Below are 24,828 nucleotides of genomic sequence, written 5' to 3'. Positions count from 1 at the left end.
GTGAGTGACACCCCCAGCGTCACCCCCCCGAGTGAGAGACACCCCCAGCGTCACCCCCCTGAGTGAGAGACACCCCCAGCGTCACCCCCCTGAGTGAGAGACACCCCCAGCGTCACCCCCCTGAGTGAGAGACCCCCAGCGTCACTCCCCCGAGTGAGAGACACCCCCAGCGTCACTCCCCCGAGTGAGAGACACCCTCAGCGTCACCCCCCGAGTGAGTGACACCCCCAGCGTCACCCCCCTGAGTGACAGACACCCCCAGCGTCACCCCCCTAGTGAGTGACACCCCCAGCGTCACCCCCCCGAGTAAGTGACACTCCCAGCGTCACCCCCCCGAGTGAGTGACACCCCCAGCGTCAACCCCCGAGTGAGAGACACCCCCAGCGTCACCCCCCCGAGTGAGTGACACCCCCAGCGTCACCCCCCTGAGTGAGAGACACCCCCAGCGACACCCCCCTAGTGAGTGACACCCCCAGCGTCACCCCCCTGAGTTAGAGACACCCCCAGCGTCACTCCCCTGAGTGAGAGACACCCCCAGCGTCACCCCCCTGAGTGAGAGACACCCCCAGCGTCACCCCCCTGAGTGACACCCCCAGCGTCACCCCCCTGAGTGAGAGACACCCCCAGCGTCACCCCCCTGAGTGAGAGACACCCCCAGCGTCACTCCCCTGAGTCAGTGACACCCCCAGCGTCACCCCCCTGAGTGAGTGACACCCCCAGCGTCACTCCCCTGAGTGAGAGACACCCCCAGCGTCACTCCCCTGAGTGAGAGACACCCCCAGCGTCACCCCCCTGAGTGAGAGACACCCCCAGCGTCACTCCCCTGAGTGAGAGACACCCCCAGCGTCACTCCCTGAGTGAGAGACACCCCCAGCGTCACTCCCCTGAGTGAGTGACACCCCCAGCGTCACTCCCCTGAGTGAGAGACACCCCCAGCGTCACTCCCCTGAGTGAGAGACACCCCCAGCGTCACCCCCCTGAGTTAGTGACACCCCCAGCGTCACCCCCCCGAGTGAGAGACACCCCCAGCGTCACTTTCCCGAGTGAGAGACACCCTCAGCGTCACCCCCCGAGTGAGTGACACCCCCAGCGTCACCCCCCTGAGTGACAGACACCCCCAGCGTCACCCCCCTAGTGAGTGACACCCCCAGCGTCACCCCCCCGAGTAAGTGACACTCCCAGCGTCACCCCCCCGAGTGAGTGACACCCCCAGCGTCACCCCCCCGAGTGAGAGACACCCCCAGCGTCACCCCCCCGAGTGAGAGACACCCCCAGCGTCACCCCCCTGAGTGAGTGACACCCCCAGCATCACCCCCCTGAGTGAGAGACACCCCCAGCGTCACCCCCCCGAGTGAGAGACACCCCCAGCGTCACCCCCCCGAGTGAGAGACACCCCCAGCGTCACCCCCCTGAGTGAGTGACACCCCCAGCATCACCCCCCTGAGTGAGAGACACCCCCAGCGTCACCCCCCTGAGTGAGAGACACCCCCAGCGTCACCCCCCTGAGTGAGAGACACCCCCAGCGTCACCCCCCCGAGTGAGTGACACCCCCAGCGTCACCTCCCTGAGTGAGTGACACCTCCAGCGTCACCCCCCGAGTGAGTGACACCCCCAGTGTCACCCCCCCGAGTAAGTGACACCCCCAGCGTCACCCCCCCCGAGTGAGTGACACCCCCAGCGTCACCTCCCCGAGTGAGAGACACCCCCAGCGTCACCCCCCCGAGTGAGAGACACCCCCAGCGTCACCCCCCTGAGTGAGAGACCCCCAAGCGTCACTCCCCTGAGTGAGTGACACCCCCAGCGTCACCCCCCTGAGTGAGTGACACCCGCAGCGTCACCCCCCTGAGTTAGTGACACCCCCAGCGTCACTCCCCTGAGTGAGTGACACCCCCAGCGTCACCCCCCTGAGTGACAGACACCCCCAGCGTCACCCCCCTAGTGAGTGACACCCCCAGCGTCACCCCCCCGAGTAAGTGACACTCCCAGCGTCACCCCCCCGAGTGAGTGACACCCCCAGCGTCACCCCCCCGAGTGAGAGACACCCCCAGCGTCACCCCCCCGAGTGAGAGACACCCCCAGCGTCACCCCCCTGAGTGAGTGACACCCCCAGCGTCACCCCCCTGAGTGAGAGACACCCCCAGCGTCACTCCCCTGAGTGAGAGACACCCCCAGCGTCACCCCCCTGAGTTAGTGACACCCCCAGCGTCACCCCCCCGAGTGAGAGACACCCCCAGCGTCACTCCCCCGAGTGAGAGACACCCTCAGCGTCACCCCCCGAGTGAGTGACACCCCCAGCGTCACCCCCCTGAGTGACAGACACCCCCAGCGTCACCCCCCTAGTGAGTGACACCCCCAGCGTCACCCCCCCGAGTAAGTGACACTCCCAGCGTCACCCCCCCGAGTGAGTGACACCCCCAGCGTCACCCCCCCGAGTGAGAGACACCCCCAGCGTCACCCCCCCGAGTGAGAGACACCCCCAGCGTCACCCCCCTGAGTGAGTGACACCCCCAGCGTCACCCCCCTGAGTGAGAGACACCCCCAGCGTCACCCCCCTGAGTGAGAGACACCCCCAGCGTCACCCCCCTGAGTGAGAGACACCCCCAGCGTCACCCCCCCGAGTGAGAGACACCCCCAGCGTCACCCCCCCGAGTGAGAGACACCCCCAGCGTCACCCCCCTGAGTGAGAGACACCCCCAGCGTCACCCCCCTGAGTGAGTGACACCCCCAGCATCACCCCCCTGAGTGAGAGACACCCCCAGCGTCACCCCCCCGAGTGAGAGACACCCCCAGCGTCACCCCCCCGAGTGAGAGACACCCCCAGCGTCACCCCCCTGAGTGAGTGACACCCCCAGCATCACCCCCCTGAGTGAGAGACACCCCCAGCGTCACCCCCCTGAGTGAGAGACACCCCCAGCGTCACCCCCCTGAGTGAGAGACACCCCCAGCGTCACCCCCCCGAGTGAGTGACACCCCCAGCGTCACCTCCCTGAGTGAGTGACACCTCCAGCGTCACCCCCCGAGTGAGTGACACCCCCAGTGTCACCCCCCCGAGTAAGTGACACCCCCAGCGTCACCCCCCCCGAGTGAGTGACACCCCCAGCGTCACCTCCCCGAGTGAGAGACACCCCCAGCGTCACCCCCCCGAGTGAGAGACACCCCCAGCGTCACCCCCCTGAGTGAGAGACCCCCAAGCGTCACTCCCCTGAGTGAGTGACACCCCCAGCGTCACCCCCCTGAGTGAGTGACACCCGCAGCGTCACCCCCCTGAGTTAGTGACACCCCCAGCGTCACTCCCCTGAGTGAGTGACACCCCCAGCGTCACCCCCCTGAGTGAGAGACCCCCAGCGTCACTCCCCTGAGTGAGTGACACCCCCAGCGTCACTCCCCTGAGTGAGTGACACCCCCAGCGTCACCCCCCTGAGTGAGAGACACCCCCAGCGTCACCCCCCTAGTGAGTGACACACGACACGCTGCAGAGCACATGACACGCTGGAGAGCACACGACACGCTGGAGAGCACACGACACACTGCAGAGCACACGACACGCTGCAGAGCGCACGACACGCTGCAGAGCACACGACACACTGCAGAGCACACGACACACTGCAGAGCACACGACATGCTGCAGAGCACACGACACGCTGCAGAGCGCACGACATGCTGCAGAGCACACGACACGCTTCAGAGCACACGACACGCTGGAGAGCACACGACACACTGCAGAGCACACGACACACTGCAGAGCACACGACACACTGCAGAGCACACGACACGCTGCAGAGCACACGACTCGCTGCAGAGCACACGACACGCTGCAGGCACACGACACGCTGCAGAGCACACGACACACTGCAGAGCACACGACTCGCTGCAGAGCACACGACACGCTGCAGAGCACATGACACGCTGGAGAGCACACGACACACTGCAGAGCACACGACACACTGCAGAGCACACGACACGCTGCAGAGCACACGACTCGCTGCAGAGCACACGACACGCTGCAGGCACACGACACGCTGCAGAGCACACGACACACTGCAGAGCACACGACACACTGCAGAGCACACGACTCGCTGCAGAGCACACGACACGCTGGAGAGCACACGACACACTGGAGAGCACACGACACGCTGCAGAGCACACGACACGCTGCAGAGCACACGACACGCTGCAGAGCACATGACACACTGCAGAACACACGACACGCTGGAGAGCACACGACACACTGGAGAGCACACGACACGCTGCAGAGCACACGACACGCTGCAGAGCACACGACACGCTGGAGAGCACACGACACGCTGGAGAGCACACGACACGCTGGAGAGCACACGGCACGCTGCAGAGCACACGACACGCTGGAGAGCACACGACACGCTGCAGAGCACACGACACGCTGCAGAGCACACGACACGCTGCAGAGCACACGACACGTTGGAGAGCACACGACACGCTGCAGAGCACACGACACGCTGGAGAGCACACGACACGCTGCAGAGCACACGACACGCTGCAGAGCACACGACACGCTGGAGAGCACACGACACGCTGCAGAGCACACGACACGCTGGAGAGCACACGACACGCTGGAGAGCACACGACACGCTGGAGAGCACACGACACGCTGCAGAGCACACGACACGCTGGAGAGCACACGACACGCTGCAGAGCACACGGCACGCTGCAGAGCACACGACACGCTGCAGAGCACACGACACGCTGCAGAGCACACGACACGCTGCAGAGCACACGACACGCTGCAGAGCACACGACACGCTGCAGAGCACACGACACGCTGCAGAGCACACGGCACGCTGGAGAGCACACGGCACGCTTGAGAGCACACGACACGCTGCAGAGCACACGACACACTGGAGACGCTTGTGCACCGCGCGACGGTCCCGCGTGTTTGACCACATCAGGTGGTGGAGGGTTCTTAGCCACACAAATTTGTCCGATCATTCATTCATGACGTGGTGGCCTTGCACAAAAACCGACTATGCATCTCACTGTTGCTCTCTGGCCTCCGCTGTTAGGGGATTCTAGTCCACCTGAGTAGGGCACCTCAGTGGCGAGCAGATGTTGACTCCCTCGCTTGGTATGCAGGAGGTCCCGGACGCCTGCTGTATATTAGGATTTTGCACCTCTCTCTCCGTGGTTGCGTGGATTTTTCTCCGGGTCCTCTGGTCTTGCCCTACCCAATTGACTGCGATAAATTTCCACATGACGATAAGCCACTTGGTTGAGCTATCATTTGTGTGAGCCAGGTTGCTTCTGAAAAAGAGAGCGATATAGCAGCTTAGTGGAGCCTTGCCTGGTAAAAAAAAAAAAATAGTCGTGTTGAGCTGCGATGCTGACCACCCCTTGCTAATATTCCCGCAGGCTGAACCGTTCCTGCTGGGATGTCTGAGGAGCTGTTCGTGCAGCAGGCCAAAGGGACGTGCGGCGACGGCGAGATGTGGCCCGAAATCACGGTGAAAATCGAGAAGGATTCCTCGGGTAATCGTTTGCAAAGTTCCCTGTGATTCGGCACTCGATGGCTAACGTCCACGAGGTTTTACTTGCGACGACGGACAAAGAACGAATGCACGGGAGACGTCCTCTTGGTGTGTGCTGTGCGGTTGTTGTGGTGTGCATTGCGTGATGTGTGATGTATGGTACGTGGTGTGTGGTTGGTGTGTGTTATGTGGTGTGTTACGTCTGGTATGTGCTGTGTGGCGTGCGATGCATGTGGTGTGTGTGATGTGCGGTACGTATGGTGTATGTGGGGAACGGTGGCGCAGTGGTTAGCGTGCTGCGCTACGAACCTGGTGGCCGGAGTTTGATTCCTGCTGGTGGCCAACACCAGTGATGAGTCGACCTAGGGCCTCACCTAGGCCGCAAACGAGTACCTGGTGCGGTATGTAAAAACATCGCCACTGGGGAGACAAAGGCGGTCGGGCGTGGTGCTTGCCACCTACCCCCATGCGTACCGTACCCGGCCTTCATAGGTGCTCGCGAACTGCACTTGCCCCAACAGTCTGTCAAGGTTACACGGGGGATCTTTGTCTTTGTACATACGCATGTTGAACGTCTTTCGCGCACCGTACGTAGCCAATCGTGCCAATCGGGAGGCGCGGCGCGTGTGCGGCATACCGTATGCTGTGCCGCGCGGTGTGCTGCAGAAGACCACCACCAAGGCTACACGAGGCCGGACGAGGTGGAGGCCTGTCGGGGCGGCGGAGTGGTGCGGCCTGCGTGGGCGGAGGTGGAGGTGGAGCTGGAGGACACCAACGATGGCGGCAGCCCGCTGTGGGATGGTGCGGGTTGGTGCACCACACACCGCACCCTCACCACACATCACCCTCCTCACCGTACCTCACCGTTCCTCACCATTCCTCACCCTCACCATACCTCACCTTCCTTTTCGCCCTCCTCGCCTTCCTCGCTCTTCTCTGTTCATCCAGCGCGATTCCGTCTTGCGTCGGTAACGGTTTAACAGAGCGCCCCTCCCTCTTTCCCTGTCCCCTCCCGGCTCGTGCAGACACCTTGGGCGCGGTCACAAAGACGCGCGTGTGGTGGTCCGACGCGGAGACCAGGGTCCTGCTGAAGCTCATCCAGGACATCAACGTGGGCACCATCCTCGACGGCAAGCGCCAGCGCAATGCCGCCGTCTTCAAGAAGATCCAGCGCGAGCTGTCGCTGCGCGGCGTCGAGAAGAACTGGGAGGCCGCCCGCTGGAAGTGGAAGGCCCTGAAGGCCAAGTACATCGCGGCCAAGCGCGCGATGGGCCGCAACGGCGCGGGCACCTGGACCAACTTCCGCTTCTACTCCGACATGGACAAGATCCTGGGCGGACGGCCCAACGCCCTGAGGGCGAGCGCTCACCTCCAGGGTACGTCCGCTTCTCGCGCTTTCTCTCTTGCTCCCCGCCCGTCGGCCGAGCGGCGGCGATGACGTCACAGCGACACGGCACCGCGCGGGCCGTGCCTCCGAGGACGCGCGCTGCCAAATTTCTGTCCATGAGAGCCCCTTTCCACCGCCCGACAAGGTCGAGCGAATCGAACTGTCACGTGGTGCACGAGCGTTGTGATGTCACGCCGATTGCGATTGTTTGAGCTCGACCCGCCCGGTGAGTTTGAAAGCAATCCTCGCCGCGAAATTTGTATCGAAATTGCTAAATTGTGGCAGCCGTCAACAACGTGATTCACTGTCGGGACCTCGTTCCTGCTGATCAGGGAACCGCGGTGGGAGAGCGTCGTGTGGGGGACGTGAAACTGAATGTTGGTAGCCGAGGTTACCCTCTGCTCTCCGCGGGAGTGGATTCTGTCCGCTGGCGATGCTTTCTGGCCGACGGATCGCGCGCGAGAAGGACGCGGTTTTGGTTGAGCTTCTCGGAGCGGTCCTCCTTGGGGAACGCAAACTCAAGCGCTCTGTGCCGCTCGCCGGTGCCTCCCGCGGTGTCTCCTGCGGTGTCTCCTGCGGTGTCTCCTGCGGTCTCTCCCGCGGTATCTCCACGCAATTTCCACACGGTGTCTCCTGTGGTGTCCACACGGTGTCTCCTGTGGTGTCCACACGGTGTCTCCACGCGGTGTCTCCTGTGGTGTCCACACGGTGTCTCCTGTGGTGTCCACACGGTGTCTCCACGCGGTATCTCCCACGGTGTCTCCCGCGGTGTTTCTCGCGGTGTCCACGCGGTGTCCACACTCAGATTGTTCGTCGTCCTCCCCAACCCACCGTGACGGTTCTCAGAGCAGATGCTCTGAAGGATCTCGTGCCGTGACCTCCCCCTCCTCCGACGCGATCGCCGTGGCCGTCGGACGACTTGAGCCGTGCTCCGCTTTGTACTTGAACGGGGGATCGGCAGCGTGCGGCTCTTCAAGGGCCGCTTCGTTACGTTATTTATTGACGACCGCCGTCTCGTATTCACCACGTTGCATTGCGGATATTGAAGTGTTGAGTTTTTACCGAATTGTTTTGGTTTGCTGACCCCAGGGCCTGACGGCGGCGCTCGTTTGGTGTCCGCCCTCGATTGGATTTGTGGACGCGGGTGAGAGACGTTCAGCCTCGAGCTGTTTTTGCGAGAAAGATCCACAGAGGGCCTTGGTGAATGAAACGAAATAAATCCGAGCTTTTGTAGACGCTTGAGTAGCCGAACGCATTGGTGCACCACTCGATTAACGCCGGCAGTTGGCGCAGAAACAGCGCCAACTCGTGTGGGCATCGCCAACCTGCACGTGCGAGAGATGGGAGCTCTTAATCAAGGACGGAATATAAAGAGGCCAGAGGGGATTTGAGCCAAAAACCACGAAGTGAGGGAGCGGCAGATCTCGCACTGGTCCGGTAGCCTGGCTGCCTGGTGTCTGTGACCCACGAATGCGTCGCACTCGCATGCCGACAGGCGGGCCCAAGCGCTGTGCCCGGGTCTCACCCCCGATTAGCACGGTTGGACATAGGGTACACGCGTGCAACCCGTACGGCAAACGTCTCGGTGGATCGGCCACCAGGGCCTTGCCCCCGCATCGATCGATTGCCTTGCGCGCTTTCGCGAGTCTCCTGGCCGGCACAGAGCTCCATCCGTGCGGCCCCACGCATCGCACGCTGGGGTCAGGAGGTGCCACGTCCTCTCCGGTTAATCGGACGCGAGGTTCCCCGGTGTCGGCGTCGTAGCGGAGCGCTATGCTGCGCCGGTCACCACCGAGCCGAGGTGGCGATTGGTGCGCGGCGGTTAGCACGCGGCGGTTAGCGCGCGGCTGGCGATCTGCTGCGCGGGGCGAGGTGCTTGCGGAGGGAATCGCGTCGGAGGTGCAGAGAGGAGGGCCTGGGTTCGTGTCAGTTTCCAAAGATTCCCCCCCCCCGTATAGCCTTCACAGACTTTTGGGGTAAGTGCTGCTAGCGGCACACGAGGGGGTGGGTGGCCAACAACACGCCCGGCTGCCTTTTTTTACACACAACACCAGGCAGTTATTTGAGTCTGAGTCGACCTAGGGGTGGCCCAGGACTGGTTCAGATAATTGTCACTGGTGTTGGCCGTGAGTGGGAATCGAACTCGAGTCGCCAGGTTCGTAGCGCAGCGAGTTAACTGCTACACTACCGCTCGGCACACACACATACAATGTAACTGGTATAGGCCAAGACATCCCAATATTGTAAAAATTACCTACAAATTACCCAATTGTAATTCAGAATCTGAATATTTATTTATACTGCAGGAGGAATCCGCTGAGCTATGAAGATCTTTTTCACAGATGTCCTGTAGGTGCGGATCAGAACGTTACAATAACAGACTACACAATAGTAGTGCAAAGTATAGGAAAGGTAAACTAATCACTTAAATTGTCTGACCCATTGGAGGCGAGCTGAGTGACGGCAGATGGCGGTAACAGAGCAGCGGCGGAGATACCCGCGCTGCGTCCGCTCAGCGTGCAGGGACCGTTGGCTGCGGGGAGGTGGAGCCGTCACGCGCGAGTCGTGAGGAGCCTCCACTCGCGAGTCGTGAGCCAGCGGAGCCGGCGAGTTCGCCGTCGCTTATCCGCGGCAGGTTGAACCTGACCGGGGAAGCAGCTGCTGACTCGCTTCGCCGCAGGTGCAGGAGAGGGGCCGACTCGACCTCGGCGTGAGAGACGAAGGGATGGGCCCGAGTCTCGCCGGTGGCCTCGGGCTCCACATGGTTCCGTGCCGGACATCCGAGGTGGGGCAGTCGGGTGTCCTCGCGATGGCATCGCCGCCCCCGTACGTAGGGGAGCGGCCACCGTCGAGGGTTCGTGCTTTCGAGGATTCGTCCGGAGGGACGTACGTCTAGGCGTTCGTGCGGGGGTCTTCCTCGCCGAGGTCCGTTTGGGGTCGGAGTGGATTGCAGGGGTAGACGCGGCTCGCGCGGAGCCACAGAGTCGCGCTTGCAGCGTGGTGAACTCGCCCTCCGATGACCTCTGACGCCGCGTTACGTTCGTTGTTTATGTCGCTGGTACGTACGTGGCCGCAGGGGACACGAGGTGTCCGAGCCGTCTTGTTCCAAGTGCCATGATGGGAGGCATTGATCGCATCATAGATGTTGAAATGCACTGCCAGCAGACGAGCATCCGTCTTCATCAGTCATAAACTTCCTCCGGTTCCGTCGTCCCCATTTCTTCCGTCGTTCAACCCTCATTTGCCCAAGTTCTGCCTGGCGACAGCTGCAACGTGCATGTGTGCGTGCCTGAGGTCATTTCACCCGGACGACCTCTCACTTGGAGTGGACTTAGAAGAAGAGACTGGCTCTTGCGGAATGATGAAGACGCCCCCGCGGGTTTGGGGTGTCAATCGGCCGGACCCAGACATCTTTTCCCAGCCGCAGAAGTCAAATCGCTGCCGCGCCACCGTCGGCGTTTGAGGAGTTTCCTTTCCTACACTGAACGTCTCCAACGTGGTGACATTTCGCCAATGGTGAGAGCTCGGTAAGATTTGATATCTGGTCGTCGGAGTAATTGTAATTATCTTTGACAACAGTCTCCAAGCAGTTTTTATTTATTTTGGTTTTGACTTTTGCAGCGATCGGCAGCAGGCTTTTGCTGAAAAGCCTCAAAAAGAAAAGAAAAAACGCCGCCGCTAATTTCCCCACGTGGAACCGCCAGCGAGCGATGCTGCGCCAACCCACCCAGTGGGCCTCGGAGCTACGGAGCCTTTAAACTGCACAGTGACCTCTCCAAGAGGCGACGACGACGACGACAACGAGCGACGTGTCGGCCCCTCCCCACTCCACTCCCCCCCACCCCCTTCTCCCAACAAACCGCCGGGATTTTGCGTCAGGGGTGACCGTGGAAAAAGAGAGGCGGCGTTCAACGGCACCGGGTAGGTCAACCGCAGAGGGGGGAGGGGTTTGGAGGGGGGGGGCACCTGCGGGCTCGGTGAGGAGAGCGTGAGCGCGACGGTAGAATGAGGGCGATTTCTTTCCCCCCCCCCTCCTCTTGCGTCGTGTCTCCTGTCCAACCGATACGGTCGTCTTCCCAATATTCTGCACAGGCCACCGCTTCTGCGGCGTGGGCATTGCCAAACCTCGAGGAGTGCGTCGTGTGGTGCTGCAGGGCATCTCGGGGAGACGATCCGTGTTGTTTGCTTCTCCTGGCGAGCGCACATTGTCGCTCGGTTGTGTGGACGTCACCCACCCACGATTTCATGAGAGAGCAGCATCCGCCGGAAATCCACTCCCGTCCCGTCCATTTGAAATCGGGAGCCAGACGCGCGCTCCCTCGCTGGGAGGGGGGGGGGAGCGACTCCTTGCCGGCTCCATCCAGCAGCTTTTGTCGCTTTCAATTTTTACCCCCCACCCCCCCCCCCCCCCCCCAATATTTTTATTTTCCCCTCCCCCGCGACGGTTCACTGAGCGCCGCTCTCTGCCTCGCTGTGCAGGGGGCTTGGCCGCGGTCACGAAGACGCGCGTCTGGTGGTCTGACGCCGAGACGAGGATCTTTTTGAGGCTCGTTCAAGACTTTGACGCCGGGCCCGTCCTCGACGGGAAGAGGCAGCGCAACGCGGCGATGTTCAAGAAGATCCAGCGCGAGATGTCCGCCCACGGGGTGCACAAGAGCTGGCAGGTGGCGCGCTGCAAGTGGAAGACCCTGAAGTCGAGGTACATTGCCGCGAAGCAGGCGGACGGACGCGACGACGCCGCCGCAGCCGACGCGGGGAGTTGGATCAAGTTTAGGTTCTATCCGGAAATGGACGCCATCCTGCGAGGATGCCCATGTGCCCTTAGAACGAGTTCGAGCTCTAAAACAAGCGCTAAGACGGAAGGTACGTGTGTGCCCGCCATCTCCACCCGGCGCCACCGCCGACGCGCTCTCTCGCCTCTCCCCGCTGTGAGCTGCGGCCGTGAGTTGCGATCACAGGCGGCGATCCCCTTGTGTGCAAGAGGTCGTGGGTTCGATCCCAACCTGCTGTACATTTGGAGTTTGTGTCTCTCTCTCTCTCTTTTCCCGCGGTCGCGTGGATTTTCTGCGGGTCCTCCGGTTTTTCCCTCCGCATTTATAACCAACGTGCGATCGCGAGTTGCCATCGCGAGTTGCCATCGCGAGCTGCGACCGCGAGCTGCGACCGCAGCCCTGCGACGCTGTCGGCGGTGTCAGTGTCATCCCGGTCCTGGCATGAGCGTCGAGGGGGGCCGCGCGCTCCCCGTTGCTGTGGTTACTCAGGGTTCCACTTCTTGTAGGTGACTGTTCGTCCATCACCTGTCTTTCCTGATGCTGCGGTTACTCAGGATCCCTCTACAGGAGACGAGCGGTGGGATCTGGGGAGATGGAAATCCGCTCTGGCGGTGCTCGTCCGGGTGATGGACGGCACCGGTGCTCGTCCGGGTGATCGTGCCGTCGTGAATGACCGAGAGGGCATTTGTGAGAGATGCGTGCGCGGTGCAGCCTCCATTCGTCGCAGGGGGCTGCGAGCACAGGGAATGAGGCTAATGACGCTGATCTGTTCAAAGTATTTGGCTGCTATAAATTTCCACGCGATAAGCCACTTCCCTGCACGGTCACTTGTGGCAGCCAGGTCGACAAAGAGCTACAGAGCTCAGGGAGTCTTATCTGGTGTCATAAACGTTTAAGTATATTTATTTAAAGTGATTTGTTTACCTTTTTTCTTCTTGGTTCTTTCGGTAAAGTCACGTAGAAGGGAAGTAATAAAATAATAAAAATAAAACATAATAAAACAATTCTCACGACGTTTCGGCCACAACGCAAGCAGCCGTCCTCAGGCGAAGAATGAGAACATTATCAAGCTAGGAGCTTATATAGGTGTAGCGAGGAGGAGCGCCTTAACAAAAGAATGTGCATATGAAGAGGAATTTAGCATACCAATGGGCAATGCATAGGAGGTGGGCGGAGGGGTTTCAAAGTCCCATTATGCCCATGCATTATGCAGGATCAACAGCACCACGGGGGGGCGCAAGGAACAGCGTTAATAAAGGAGAGGAATGTTAGTGATATGTAGCTGCATTTGCCAAACAACCACGTAGAAAACCAAAGTGAAAACTACATAAAAAACTAAAATATAAACTGATACTTACTATACTCTACAATAAGCTGAGTTACTAACAACAAATAATAAATTACAATTCTACGTCGTAAGAAGTATATAATATACTTCCATCTAAACTTTATTCTCTTAGCATATACAGTACTATATACTGCCATAGATAAACCCAACATTAAATTATATACTGTATTGCTGTAAACCACCCTATACTTTATACATTTTAATATAACACTATGTATTATTCAACTCACCCTAATGTGTATCGAAATGGTTTATTACGTCCTTCCAATGATTGCTAAGCCTGAATCCATCTTCTCGGTTAAAATTGTCTCTGTGTTTGTATATGTGGATCGCCTCATGAACGAATCTCTCATGATAGCCAGATGGCTTGCAGAGAACCTCCGTCTTGGAGAAGTCAATGTCATGTGAGCCCACTGAGTTGTAACAGTGGTCTGCCACGGCTGAGGTGTTTGTCCTACCGTGTTTTAGATCAGCTTTATGTTCACGAATGCGGTCTGAGACGTGTCGTTTGGTTTCCCCAATGTAACTGCTACCACAGAGGCAACTTAGTTTGTAGACGCCAGGGTACTGTATGTCTGGAATCACATCTTTTACAGACGGTACCAGATCACGGATTTTATGTACTGTGTTGAATCGGACCTGGATCTTGTGTTTAATCAGGATTTTGGAGATCTTTTTTGTGACCCCAGCAATGTAGGGTAAGGTGATGGTCTTGAAAGGCTCCTCAACAGGATCTTTCTTGATGGTTGGAGTGATGGCTTTGCGGATTGTGTAGTCGGAGTAACCATTAGCTTTAAGAGCTTGGAGTACGTGTTTGAGTTCACTGGAAATGTGTTCATGGTCGGAGATGCATTGGGCTCTATGATATAGAGTCTTGATGAGGGAATTCTTCTGGGATGGATGGTGGTGGGAATCCGGTTTTAGATAAGCATCCGTGTGGGTGGCTTTCCTGTAGACAGAGTGGCTCATTGAACCATCAGGTCTCCTTTTGATTAGGACATCCAAAAAGGGGTAGCTTGCCATCATTTTCGACTTCCATGGTGAATCTGATGGCTGGGTGTATGGAATTGATGTGGTCGAGAAATTGGTCTAGAGCAGGCCGGCCATGTGGCCAGATGACAAAAGTGTCGTCTACGTATCTCTTCCATAAGGTCGGGCGTAGAGTGGCAGTCTGGATGGCGTCCGTCTCAAATTTCTCCATGAAGATGTTGGCTACAACCGGAGATAGGGGGGAGCCCATTGGGGTGCCCTCAATTTGCTTGTAGAAGGTTTGTTTACCTTTCCTATACTTTGCACTACTTGGTGTTGTAGTGTTCTGACCCCATGCCACTACTGGACATCTGTTAATAGTAAAAGCTTCATAGCTCATTGGATTTCTCCAGGATAAATGAAGATTCTGATTCGGAGTCGCACACAGACCGCATCCCCAGCTCATATGAGCGTTTGAGGCTTTGGTGAGAGGCGTCTCCCGTTCACGGCCCCGCTGAGCCGCTGGTGGAAAATCCCCAGCCCCATGGTGGGGGGGCGAGCACTCGCCGCTGATGATGTACGTGTGCGTGCACGTACGTTGAACTTCTTTCGCACCGTACATAGCCGACTGTGACAATCAGAGGTGCCGGGGGAGGTGGGGACCCTGCTTGGCTTGTTGACTTCGCGATGTTGGACGACTGCAGAAATGGAATATGAATGTGTGGCGGAATCCACGACGGCCGTGTGTGATATCGTCCGCTCAGCGCGGAGTGGAATAGAGTTTTGATTTAAAGCGAGGGATTTTTTAAACTTTTAAAAATATTTTCCTCTTTTTTTGGGCCTAACTGCTGGAACCTGTCGCGGGATTGAAGTGCGATTGATCAGCGTGGGTCCTGCTCCGTCCACTGTGGTACAGCTGAGCACTGGACGCCGAGTCCACCTGCAGTGCAGTGGTAATGCTTGAGCCTCACAGCAAGAAGGGGCCCAGGTTCGATTCCCGACTCGGATGTCTCTGAGTGGAGTTTGTGTGTTCTCTCTCACCCTGTTCTGTTTCTTCCCATAGCAAAACTAAATACACCACACACCACACCACACACACGCACCACACGCAGACCACACACACGCACCACACCAGACCACACACGTACCACACACGCACTGCTCGCACCACACGCACCACACATGCACCACACCACACATGCACCACACGTGCACCACACCACACACCAGCGCACCACACATACGCACCACACATGCACCACACATGCACCACACCACACACCACACACACACCACACACGCACCACACGCATACCACACACATGCGCCACACACACGCCACACACGTACCACACACGCACGACACCACACACCACAACAACAACCGCCATTCGCCACTAAGTGGCGGTGACGTCACCACGACGCTTGTGCCAGGCCATGTGCACCTTGAGGCCACGTGAAGTGTCGAACGCCCGCTGGCAGGAGGTCACGGGGCAGACCCAGGTGCCACGGGTCGACTGACCGAGATGACCGAGATGACTGGCTGATGCACCACCTGTGCCCCCTACTGTACCAACTTGCTGTGCTTTAGCCACCCGTCGCTCCGCTCGTTGTTGTGAGCGTCGCTCCTCCGCCCTCCGTTGTTGTTGGAGGGCGACTGCCTCCAACTGCCCAGTAGCGTCCTTCACGAGCCTCCTCCACAGAGGCCGATCTTGACACCGCTGGTACCAGTCATCGGCAAGTCCACTCAGCTCCACGTCCTCCTGTACCACATCACTCCATCTCTTCTCTAGCCCGTGCTGCGCCCGTTTAGCCCCTCCGATCCGGCCGAACAATAGCTGTTTAGGCATGCGGTGGCTGGGCATGCGGGCTACATGACCCAGCCAACGCAGCCTTGCCTGCCGGAGGAGCTCACTGATGGGACTTTGCCCAGATCTTTCAAGGACTTGTGAGCTCCTCACACAATCCAGCCTGGTTAAACCCAGGATGGATCGTAGGCAGGCCAGCCTAAATGTTTCCAACCGGCGAAGATGCTCCACTAGGGGGGTCCACGTTTCGCAAGCGTAGAGAAGGGAGGGAATGACCGTGGCCGAGAAGACCTGAAGCTTCGTGCGGAGCGACAGACCAGGTAGCTTCCACACAGCGTTACGCAACCGATGAAAAGATATTGCCGCTCGACTGATTCGGAGTGAGACCTCTGCTGATAAACCGGAGCCGGTCATAAGCACACTGCCCAGGTATGGGAAACTCTCCACTCTCTCCACAACTGCCCCATCACCAATTGGGAGTTGTGGGGGTGGAGTGTCCGATGGTACAAAATACCCAGGCAGGTGCTTAGTTTTGGTGGGGCTGATGGTAAGGCCCCACCTCTTAGTGGCACGTTCCAGTCTCAGCAGCAGCGTCTCCAACTCCTCTTCTGAATGAGCAGCTATTACCAAATCATCGGCATACATAACGTGGTTGACCAATAGGGAGCCATCCCTTGATCGCACCCGGGCGTCGATCAGCCTCCCATTATATCTGTACCAAATGGAAATTCCCCCGGTACAGCTATTGAAGGCTTCACGAACTACGCAGTCGAAATAGATGTTAAATAATGTGGGAGCCAGAGGACATCCCTGTCGCACCCCAAGGTGTACAGGGAAAGGCTCCGACTCCCGGCCACGTAGTTTTACCCGGGCCCGCTCACCATCATGAAGGTCCTTAATGATCGTGAGCAGAGGGTCAGGGACTCCGAAAGCACGAAGAACAACCCAGAGCCCAGTCCTACTGATGGTATCATAGGCCTTGACCAGGTCAATAAAGCAGAGATGTAGGTCTTTTTGGAATTCCCTACACCTCTGCTGAAGCAGACGGACAGAAAATATGGCATCTGTGCAGGACCGCCCTTTCCTGAAACCACATTGGGGCTCCGCAAGCCTCTCCTCAGCATGCCTAGCAAGGCGATGTTGAATAATCCTTGCCAGGACCTTACCCGGCACACTGAGGAGTGAGATGCCCCTGTAGTTGTTACAGTCGGTACGGTCCCCCTTCTTAAAGAGGGGGACCACCAGGGCATCCTTCCAGTCCTGCGGAACCCGTCCAGTGGTCCAGAACGGGTTCCGCAGGACTGGAAGGATGCCACCACACGCACCACACACATACCACACACACCACACCACACACACCACACACACACCACACACACACGAACCACACCACACACCATCACACGCACCACACGCACCACACCACACACACCACACGCACCACACCACACACCACCACACGAACCACACACATACCACACGCACCACACACACCACACACACACCACACTCCACACGCACCACACCACACACCACCACACGAACCACACGCATACACACCACACGCACCACACCACCACATCACCACATGCGCCACACCACCACACACGCACCACACCACCACACACGCACCACACCACACACACCACACACACACCACGCACACATCTGGTCCAACACCAGTGGAGATTTGGCTCTATGAAAAGCCGTCTTGGGTGTGGACCAATCAATTTCAAGGACAGTGTATACATCATCAGAGTTGTCTCTTTTTGTTTGCATTTTGACTGCTTGTGTTGTGGTTATTGCAAACATGATCCCTTGTATAAAGGTGTCAGTTTTGTTTGCAGATAAAAGGGCAAAAACCTATTACTATATCTTGCTACTGGCAAAGGAGGTCTCATAATGACAGACAACGATCCCCCGTGTAGCCTTAACAATCTGTAGGGGCAAGTGCTGTTAGCGAGCACCTATGAATGCTGGAACGGTACACGAGAGGGTGGGTGGCCAGCACCACGCCCGACCGTCTTTGTCTCCCCAGTGGCGATGCTTACACGCCGCACCAGGTACTCGCCCTGGGACTCGCTGACCTGCTGACTTAACATGGAGGTCAGAGTCCTGCGGACTCGTTCCACCATCCCGTCCGTCTGGGGATGATGGGGCGACGTTTTTTTCTGTGCCCAGCAGAAGACAGACCTCCTGCAACAATTTGGAGGGAAATGTTTCCCCTTGATCAGTATGGAGGCGCTCCGGAGAGCCCCCTTATTTAACACGTTCCCGTGGAGGGATGCCTCAGTGATGGCCGCAGCCGATTGGTTGGGGAGCGGCCAGAACCCTGACAGTAGGTCGAGTGTTGAAAAAAAACGCGCCCCTGCCAGAGCATCCAACGAGTCGTCCATACGTGGGAGAGGGTACGCGTCAGCCACGGAGATCTTATTCAACTTGCGAAAGTCAACGCAAAAGCGCAGACTCCCGCCATGTTTTTTAACAAGTACGATAGGCGCTCCCCACGGACTGTTGGATGGGGAAATTTCAGCTGCCAACATTTCGTCGACCGCCTGACGTACATGTTCCTTCTCTGTGGGGCTCAACCTATAAGGGTTCTGGCGAATGGGGGCGGTCTCACCCATGTCGATGTGGTGGCTCAAGAGAGTCGTGCGGTTGATATCAAATTTAGCTTTACTAAAAACGTCCGAAAACTCCCGTAAAAGTCCCTCTGAGCGTCCGACACCTCAGGATTTTCGGAGCAGAGTGCGTCCATCCACCTCTAATCGCAACCCTGCTCCGCCCCCGCAACGATGTTCCTATTGCAACTCGCGGCCGACGCGTGGGCTATCACAGCGCCCTCCTGAATGACCACCGCCCTCAACTCTGCGTTCAGGATCTGGATGAACGGCTCTTGGTCGCCAGACACCAGGGTCTGGGCCCCCACCAACGTCAGCCCACGAACCGCCTTGTTTGAGGGTCCCAATAGGACGCCTCCCGCGATCGCTTCCCGGTCGAGCTGCTTACGCGGTCGCAAGGGCACCAGCATTTGTGCCCCGGGGGGAATCCAAACAGCTTTGCTTGACGGTGCTTGAACCGCGATGGCAGTCGTGCGGAATCGAGTGGGGGAAGGTAAAAATGTCATGCGACGGCCCGACGGCAATTCGAGACTCCCCTTGTCCACCAAGATTTTCAGAAATCGGTCCCCAGTAGCCAGGGCACAGCTAGGGATGTTGAAACCAGGACCGGCCCCGTCAATTTCACGTCCCCGATGCGCACTTCAGCCGATATCTGTTCGACGATACCCAATGAGCCGCCGTTCGCGGCAAAGCACGGAACCGCGACAGGGCAAAGGGAACGATAATTCTGGGGCAAAATGTTGCAAATCGGTTCCGAAATAATGGTAGCGGATGCTCCGGTGTCAATGGGCACCCGTACCTCTACCCCCTCTATTGTCCCAACCGCAGCCAACGATCCCGCCGCCGCGGCGACCACTCGGTGAGCAAACTCCGACCCCTGACCAGGACGGTGTGGGTAGCCAAAACTTCCCGCCCCGAAACCCGGCAAGAGCGTCCGACGCCCGAACACGAACTGATAGACGAGCGCGACGAGTGAGGTTGTTGCAAGGGCTGAGCGTGAGGTGCACCGCGGCTCGCCTTGGGACCCGGCGGAGACGAAGGCGTCCAGGAGGGCGACGACGACGGTCCGGAGGGTCCACCTCGTCCGGCACGGCGTCCCGGCAACCGCAGTTGTAGCAGACGACGGGGCTGCTACCAGGGCGAGGGAAGGTTCCCCGCCGTCGGTTGCGTCCCCCTCGCCGCGTCGCCCCTCTGCCAGCCTCCGCCGTCGACCGCAGCAGCGCAAGCTCGGGGCGAGCTCGTCCTCTTCGGCTGCACCCGGCACCATCGCGGGCGCGGTGCACGCCACCAACCTCGTATGCAGATACACCGGGGGGACGACAGATCGTCCTCTTCTGAAGCTGGTAGGGAGACGTTCAGCTCCTGCGCCGATGCCACCAAGCGCCCCAGCACCAGCGAATCCACCTCCGCCTGTGCCATATTGGGGTACGCCGTCTGAGCCAGCGACAACAGAGCGCTACGGAAGGCGAGGGGCGTCTCGGCCTCCCCCCGCCTCTGCGCGGCAAACTTGTGCCGATCGTTTGATGGCGGGTCGTAGACCGCCGCCATCTGGGCGAAGGCCTGCGGGAGCGTGGCCCTCTCCCCCAACGGGATGGCGTAAAACGCCGCCAAAGCGTCGTCGTCCAGGACGGTGGGAAGTGCACGCAGCGCCTCCGTCCAGCTCGCCAGCTTGCAGTTTGCAGAGAAATGCCGCTTAAATGCCTCCCAATCCCCCCCTGATGCCAGGAACTCGTTGAGGAAAGGGAGTCGGCATTGCAGGGATGGGTTCTCTCGCGGTGTTTTGGTGGGAGATCGGAAGTGGCAGCTGGAGATTCCCGCGCGCGGAAAGCAGCCGCGGCGAGGTCGATGCCTCGCGGCCAAGGCGCTCCGCTCTCCCCTCCATCGAGCTCGGCGACTGGCACGGCCGCGGCGCTCGGCAGCTCGGCGAGGCGTGCGCGGAGTGAAAGGCGCTCCCTCCCCGATGGTGGCGAAGCGGCGGCGCGTTGGTCTTCCCGCTGCTCAGCCAGCGACGCCGGCTCACTCGTCATCTGGGGTGACGATTCCCGGGGATGTCGGGGGAATAACTTTTGTTCAACCGCTTGTCCTACTCAGGCAAACTTAATTCTGTTCACTCGATCGCGTTCTATCCAATTCGCATCCGCGTTATAAAAAATGTGTTCCTTTAAACATGTATCGCGTTACATCCAATTCACGTAAGAACAACATGCGACGTTACTGGAGAACGGGCTGTGCATGTTATCTGAGTCTTAATTTGTGTGTACACGTGTGTGTGTGTGTGCTTATCTTTTCATCGGTTGCGTAACGCTGTGTGAAAGCTACCTGGTCTGTCGCTCCGCACGAAGCTTCAAGTCTTCTCGGCCACGGTCATTCCATCCCTTCTCTACGCTTGCGAAACGTGGACCCCCCTAATGGAGCATCTTCGCAGATTGGAAACATTTAGGCTGGTCTGCCTAAGATCCATTCTGGGTTTAACCAGGCTGGATTGTGTGAGGAGCTCACAAATTCTAGAAAGATCTGGGCAAAGTCCCATCGGTGAGCTCCTCCGGCAGGCAAGGCTGCATGCCCAGTCACCGCATGCCTAAACAGCTTTTGTTCGGCCGGATCGAGGGGGCTAAACGGGCGCAGCACGGGCTAGAGAAGAGATGGAGTGATGTGGTACAGGAGGATGTGGAACTGAGTGGACTTGCCGATGACGGAGGAGCGACGCTCACAACAACGAGCGGAATGCCGGGTGGCTAAAGCACAGCAAGTTGGCACAGTAGGGGGCACAGGTGGTGCATCGGCCACTCGTCTCAGTCAGTCGACGCATGGCACCTGGGTCTGTCCTGTGACCTCCTGCCAGCAGACGTTCGACACTTCACGTGGCCTTAGCGTGCACATAGCCTGGCACAAGCGCCGTGGTGACGTCACTGCCACTTATTGGAGTTATGGCGGTTGTTGGTTGGTGTGTGTTAGTAGTTGGCGCACTGCGCGATAAACCCGACCATCTGAGTTGGGTTCTCCCTTGGGGCCAACACCAGTGGCTAATGCCTGAACCGGTACCTGGGCCCGCCTCTAGGTTGACTCAGCCTTGAATGATAAGTATCTGGTGCAGTGTGCAAACATCAGCATTCGGGGGAGACAAAGGCGGCCGGGCGTGGAGCTGTCCACACCACCCCTTCGGTGTACCATACCGGCTGGCCTTCATAGGTGCTCTGTACGGAGGGGATCTTCGTTTGTGTGCGTGTGTGCAAACAGACAATTTCCACATAACCATATGTGCCAGTCAAGTAAGTTTGCCAAACGTACAATGAGCCTGAGCCGCGTGCAGGGTTTCCGTCGCACGGAGCTTAACGCAGTTGCTTTGTAAATTGTCCCGTTTCAGATGCCCGCATGGAGCCCTCCGAGGAGCACGCTGAGGCGGAGGAGTGCAGTGGTGAGCGAGCCCCCTCCATCTCACACACCATCTCTCACGGACGTCTCCCTGTCCCGCACTCCATCTCTCACGGCCGTCTCTCCGTCTCACACACAGCAGCACTTCCGATTAGCAAAGAAGTTCAACACACATGCATACAGCAGCATCGTCATCCTACTGCTGTGAAAACTTGGCGGGACTCTGCTATAAAACAGTCTTCCCCCGGGTAACCAAGCGCAGTAATACTCAGCGTTTGTTTTTAAGATGTTTCTGCGCCTCTTAAGTCTGCGTCGTCATCCCCGCGCTCCCCTGCTCACCCCCCCCCCCGCTGCCCAGACGCGTCTCAATTGGCGGACATCCCGCTCGCCGTGAACCCTGCCGCAGGAGCGACGCTCGAGTCGGCCCCCAACCTCTTCGGCTACGAGAGCAACGCTCCGGAGCAGCCCGCCGGTTCTCCCGCGGCGACGGCCGCCCCCCCGTTCATCGGCCTGCACCAGCAGCAGCAGCACCAGCAGCAACAGCAGCAGCAGCAGCCCTGCGACCTCGCGTCGTCGGCAGCGGCGGCGCTCGCCGCGTCGCCCTCCCCCCACTCGTCCGCCTGCTCCTCCCCGTCCGTCTCCTCCGCCGTCGTGGACACGTTCGCGCAGCCTGCCCGCGACGGCCCGTCCGGCGCCCACGCCACCGCCACCGCCGTTGCCGCGGCGACGGCGGCCGCGGCCGGCAGACTCAGGCGCCACTACCAGACGCGCAAGCTGGACTCGTACATGTCGGATTTCAGGCGCATGCACGAGGAGAGCATCAGGGCCTTCAGGGAGTCGGAGGCGAAGGACGCGGCGTGCATGCAGTCGGTGATGAGGCTGATGGAGAGGGCCGTCGCGTGCCTGGAGTCGCCCGCTGCCAGGCCGACGCCGCATCCTCCTCCTCCACCCTCGAATAACGAACCCTTCGGTTCCTCTCCGGGAGAGTAGCCTTCCCGGCGCAAAGGATGCCTACCTCAGCTACCGGAGCAACGTTCGCCAGCACCTCGCTCGCTCTGCGCTCTCGAGGCTGCCCCCCCCCCCCCGTACGGCCGAGGGGGCGGCCGATGGTGTTCACGGCCCTCGGCGTCTGCAGTGGGGGGGGGGGGGCGGCTTCAGCCCTGTGTGCGCCCTTTAATTGTTTTATTTTGTTCGAGTGTGCAAGGTGGCAAGGCGTTGCGAGCGTTGAGTTTGGTGGTGACGGTGTGCGGGCGTGTTTGTGAATGAAGAAAGTCGCTGTGGTGTGTGCCGTGGCGCGGTCGTGAATGACCTTCCGGGAAATCAGCACACAGCCAAACCTCATCTGTGCTCTTCTGTTGTTCGGGAAAATAACGACCGGGAATGCCGCATTTTGGTGACGACGCCTTATTGGTCAGCGCACTGCCGCCGCAAGCCCTGGCGAGCCAAGTTCGATTCCCGCTCGCAACCAATAACCAGCGGGGGGTGACTCTTGGACCGGTTCCTCAGCCCTCCCGCTAGGTCAGCTCAGCCTTAAATGAGTAGCCGGTGCAATGTTTAAACAACATCATCACTGGGAAGACAACGGTGGTGGCTGGCCGTGGTGTTGGCCACAAACCCCCCACCCCATGGTGTGCCACAGTGCCGGCCTTCATAGGTGCTGCTCACTTAACAGCACTTCCCCCGACAGTTTGTTTAAACGCTATACAGGGTGGGGGGGGGGGAGCTTTGTCCTTCATATCGAGGTTTTGATTTGATTGTAAATTGTAACAATTTACACAGCGGGCATTTACAAATTCAAGGATAAATTTCGATTAAAAGCTTTCGTGACTGCAGGGATTCATCTTCTTGGTTCTTTCGGTAAAGTCACGTAGAATGGAAATAATAAAATAATAAAAATTAAACAATAAAATAATTCTCACGACGTTTTGGCCACAACGCAAGCAGCCGTCCTCAGGTGGAGAGCAGTAGACAGAGTCTGAATATTCAGACTCTGTCTACTCGACAGACCTGATCTCCACCTGAGGACGGCTGCTTGCGTTGTGGCTGAAACATCGTGAGAATTATTTTATAATGTTTTATTTTTATTATTTTATTATTTCCATTCTACATGACTTTACCGAAAGAACCGAGAAGATAAATTCAAGGATCTCACCACCACCGCAGTAGAAGCAGCGGTTTATTGGGATAACGACCGTGACTCATGCTGTTGATGCTGCTGCTACTGCATCAAGACACTCGGGATATCATTAAGACTTTACAAGTGAACCCCATGTTTAAAAATAACAAACACTTCCCATGCATTTTGGCGTATCCCAGGATTGCCGTTTAGCTTTGTCAGTTTTGGTGACCCCCCCCACCTCCCCGCGACAGCCGGAGAAAAATCCACGCACCAAGGGGAAGACATGCAAACTCCGATCGCACCCACGACCTTCTGCATACCAGGGGAGGTAGTTGACATTTGGCGCCCCATTCATCAGCCATCACAGCAGTTGTCTGCGGATGAAATGTGATGCGCCCATCATATTCATCATGGTTAAAGTTTTTTGCGCAAATCAGGAAAATGTACAATTTTTTTATCCCGAGTATAAATATGTATATTCTTTAACTTAATAAAGGCGACGGGTGGCATAAAGTGTTTCCTTCTTTTGTGAGGTCTGATAATGGGGCACTGCCCATGCCTAATAATGGTAGACCCCCCCCCCCCCCCGTGCGGTCCGCGAGGGCCCCCCGGATGGTCCTCAACGGCCCTCTGGGCGTCTGAACGCAACGAGGCGCGGTGCGACAAGTTCAAGGTGTGTGGGGTGTCGAGGCGCAGGCCCCTGCAGATCGCCCGCTGACGCCACTGCGGGCGGGGAAGGAAGGGGCCTTCACTCGAGAGGAGCTCCTCTTGACGAGGAGCTCCTCTCAACTCTGCGGGGAGTTCGGGCCAAGTCTTCCACTGCTGGCCAGACGTCTTGGAAGGGAGTCGATACGGCAGAGGGAGAAGCAGCGCCACCACCACCACCCTGCTGCTGCTGCTGGGCACAGGCGTGGGTCGAAGTAGCTCCACC

The 24,828-nt window shown here is 58.5% G+C and overlaps 1 protein-coding gene across 3 annotated transcripts in view; it reads left to right on the top strand.

Moving 5' to 3' along the window:
- The window catches only part of LOC144949368 (uncharacterized), a 31,253-nt gene extending 7,494 nt beyond the window's left edge, over positions 1-23,759 (top strand). For 2 of the 3 annotated variants that reach the window (XM_078879367.1, XM_078879366.1), the window contains exons 2-7: positions 5,386-5,502; positions 6,168-6,302; positions 6,527-6,877; positions 11,368-11,751; positions 21,771-21,821; positions 22,137-23,759. In XM_078879367.1, the coding sequence (XP_078735493.1) occupies positions 5,406-5,502; positions 6,168-6,302; positions 6,527-6,877; positions 11,368-11,751; positions 21,771-21,821; positions 22,137-22,768 (1,650 nt within the window). In that variant the 5' untranslated portion in view covers positions 5,386-5,405 and the 3' untranslated portion in view covers positions 22,769-23,759. The remainder of the gene's footprint in view (positions 1-5,385; positions 5,503-6,167; positions 6,303-6,526; positions 6,878-11,367; positions 11,752-21,770; positions 21,822-22,136) is intronic. The other variant, XM_078879368.1, reaches the window with a different exon arrangement.
- Positions 23,760-24,828: the final 1,069 nt, after the last annotated feature.

Source organism: Lampetra fluviatilis, chromosome 53, assembly GCF_964198595.1.
Source record: "Lampetra fluviatilis chromosome 53, kcLamFluv1.1, whole genome shotgun sequence".
Taxonomy (NCBI): Eukaryota; Metazoa; Chordata; class Hyperoartia; order Petromyzontiformes; family Petromyzontidae; genus Lampetra; species Lampetra fluviatilis.
The sequence above is the reverse complement of the archived record's forward strand: the minus strand, read 5'-3'. Positions and strand labels throughout refer to the sequence as shown.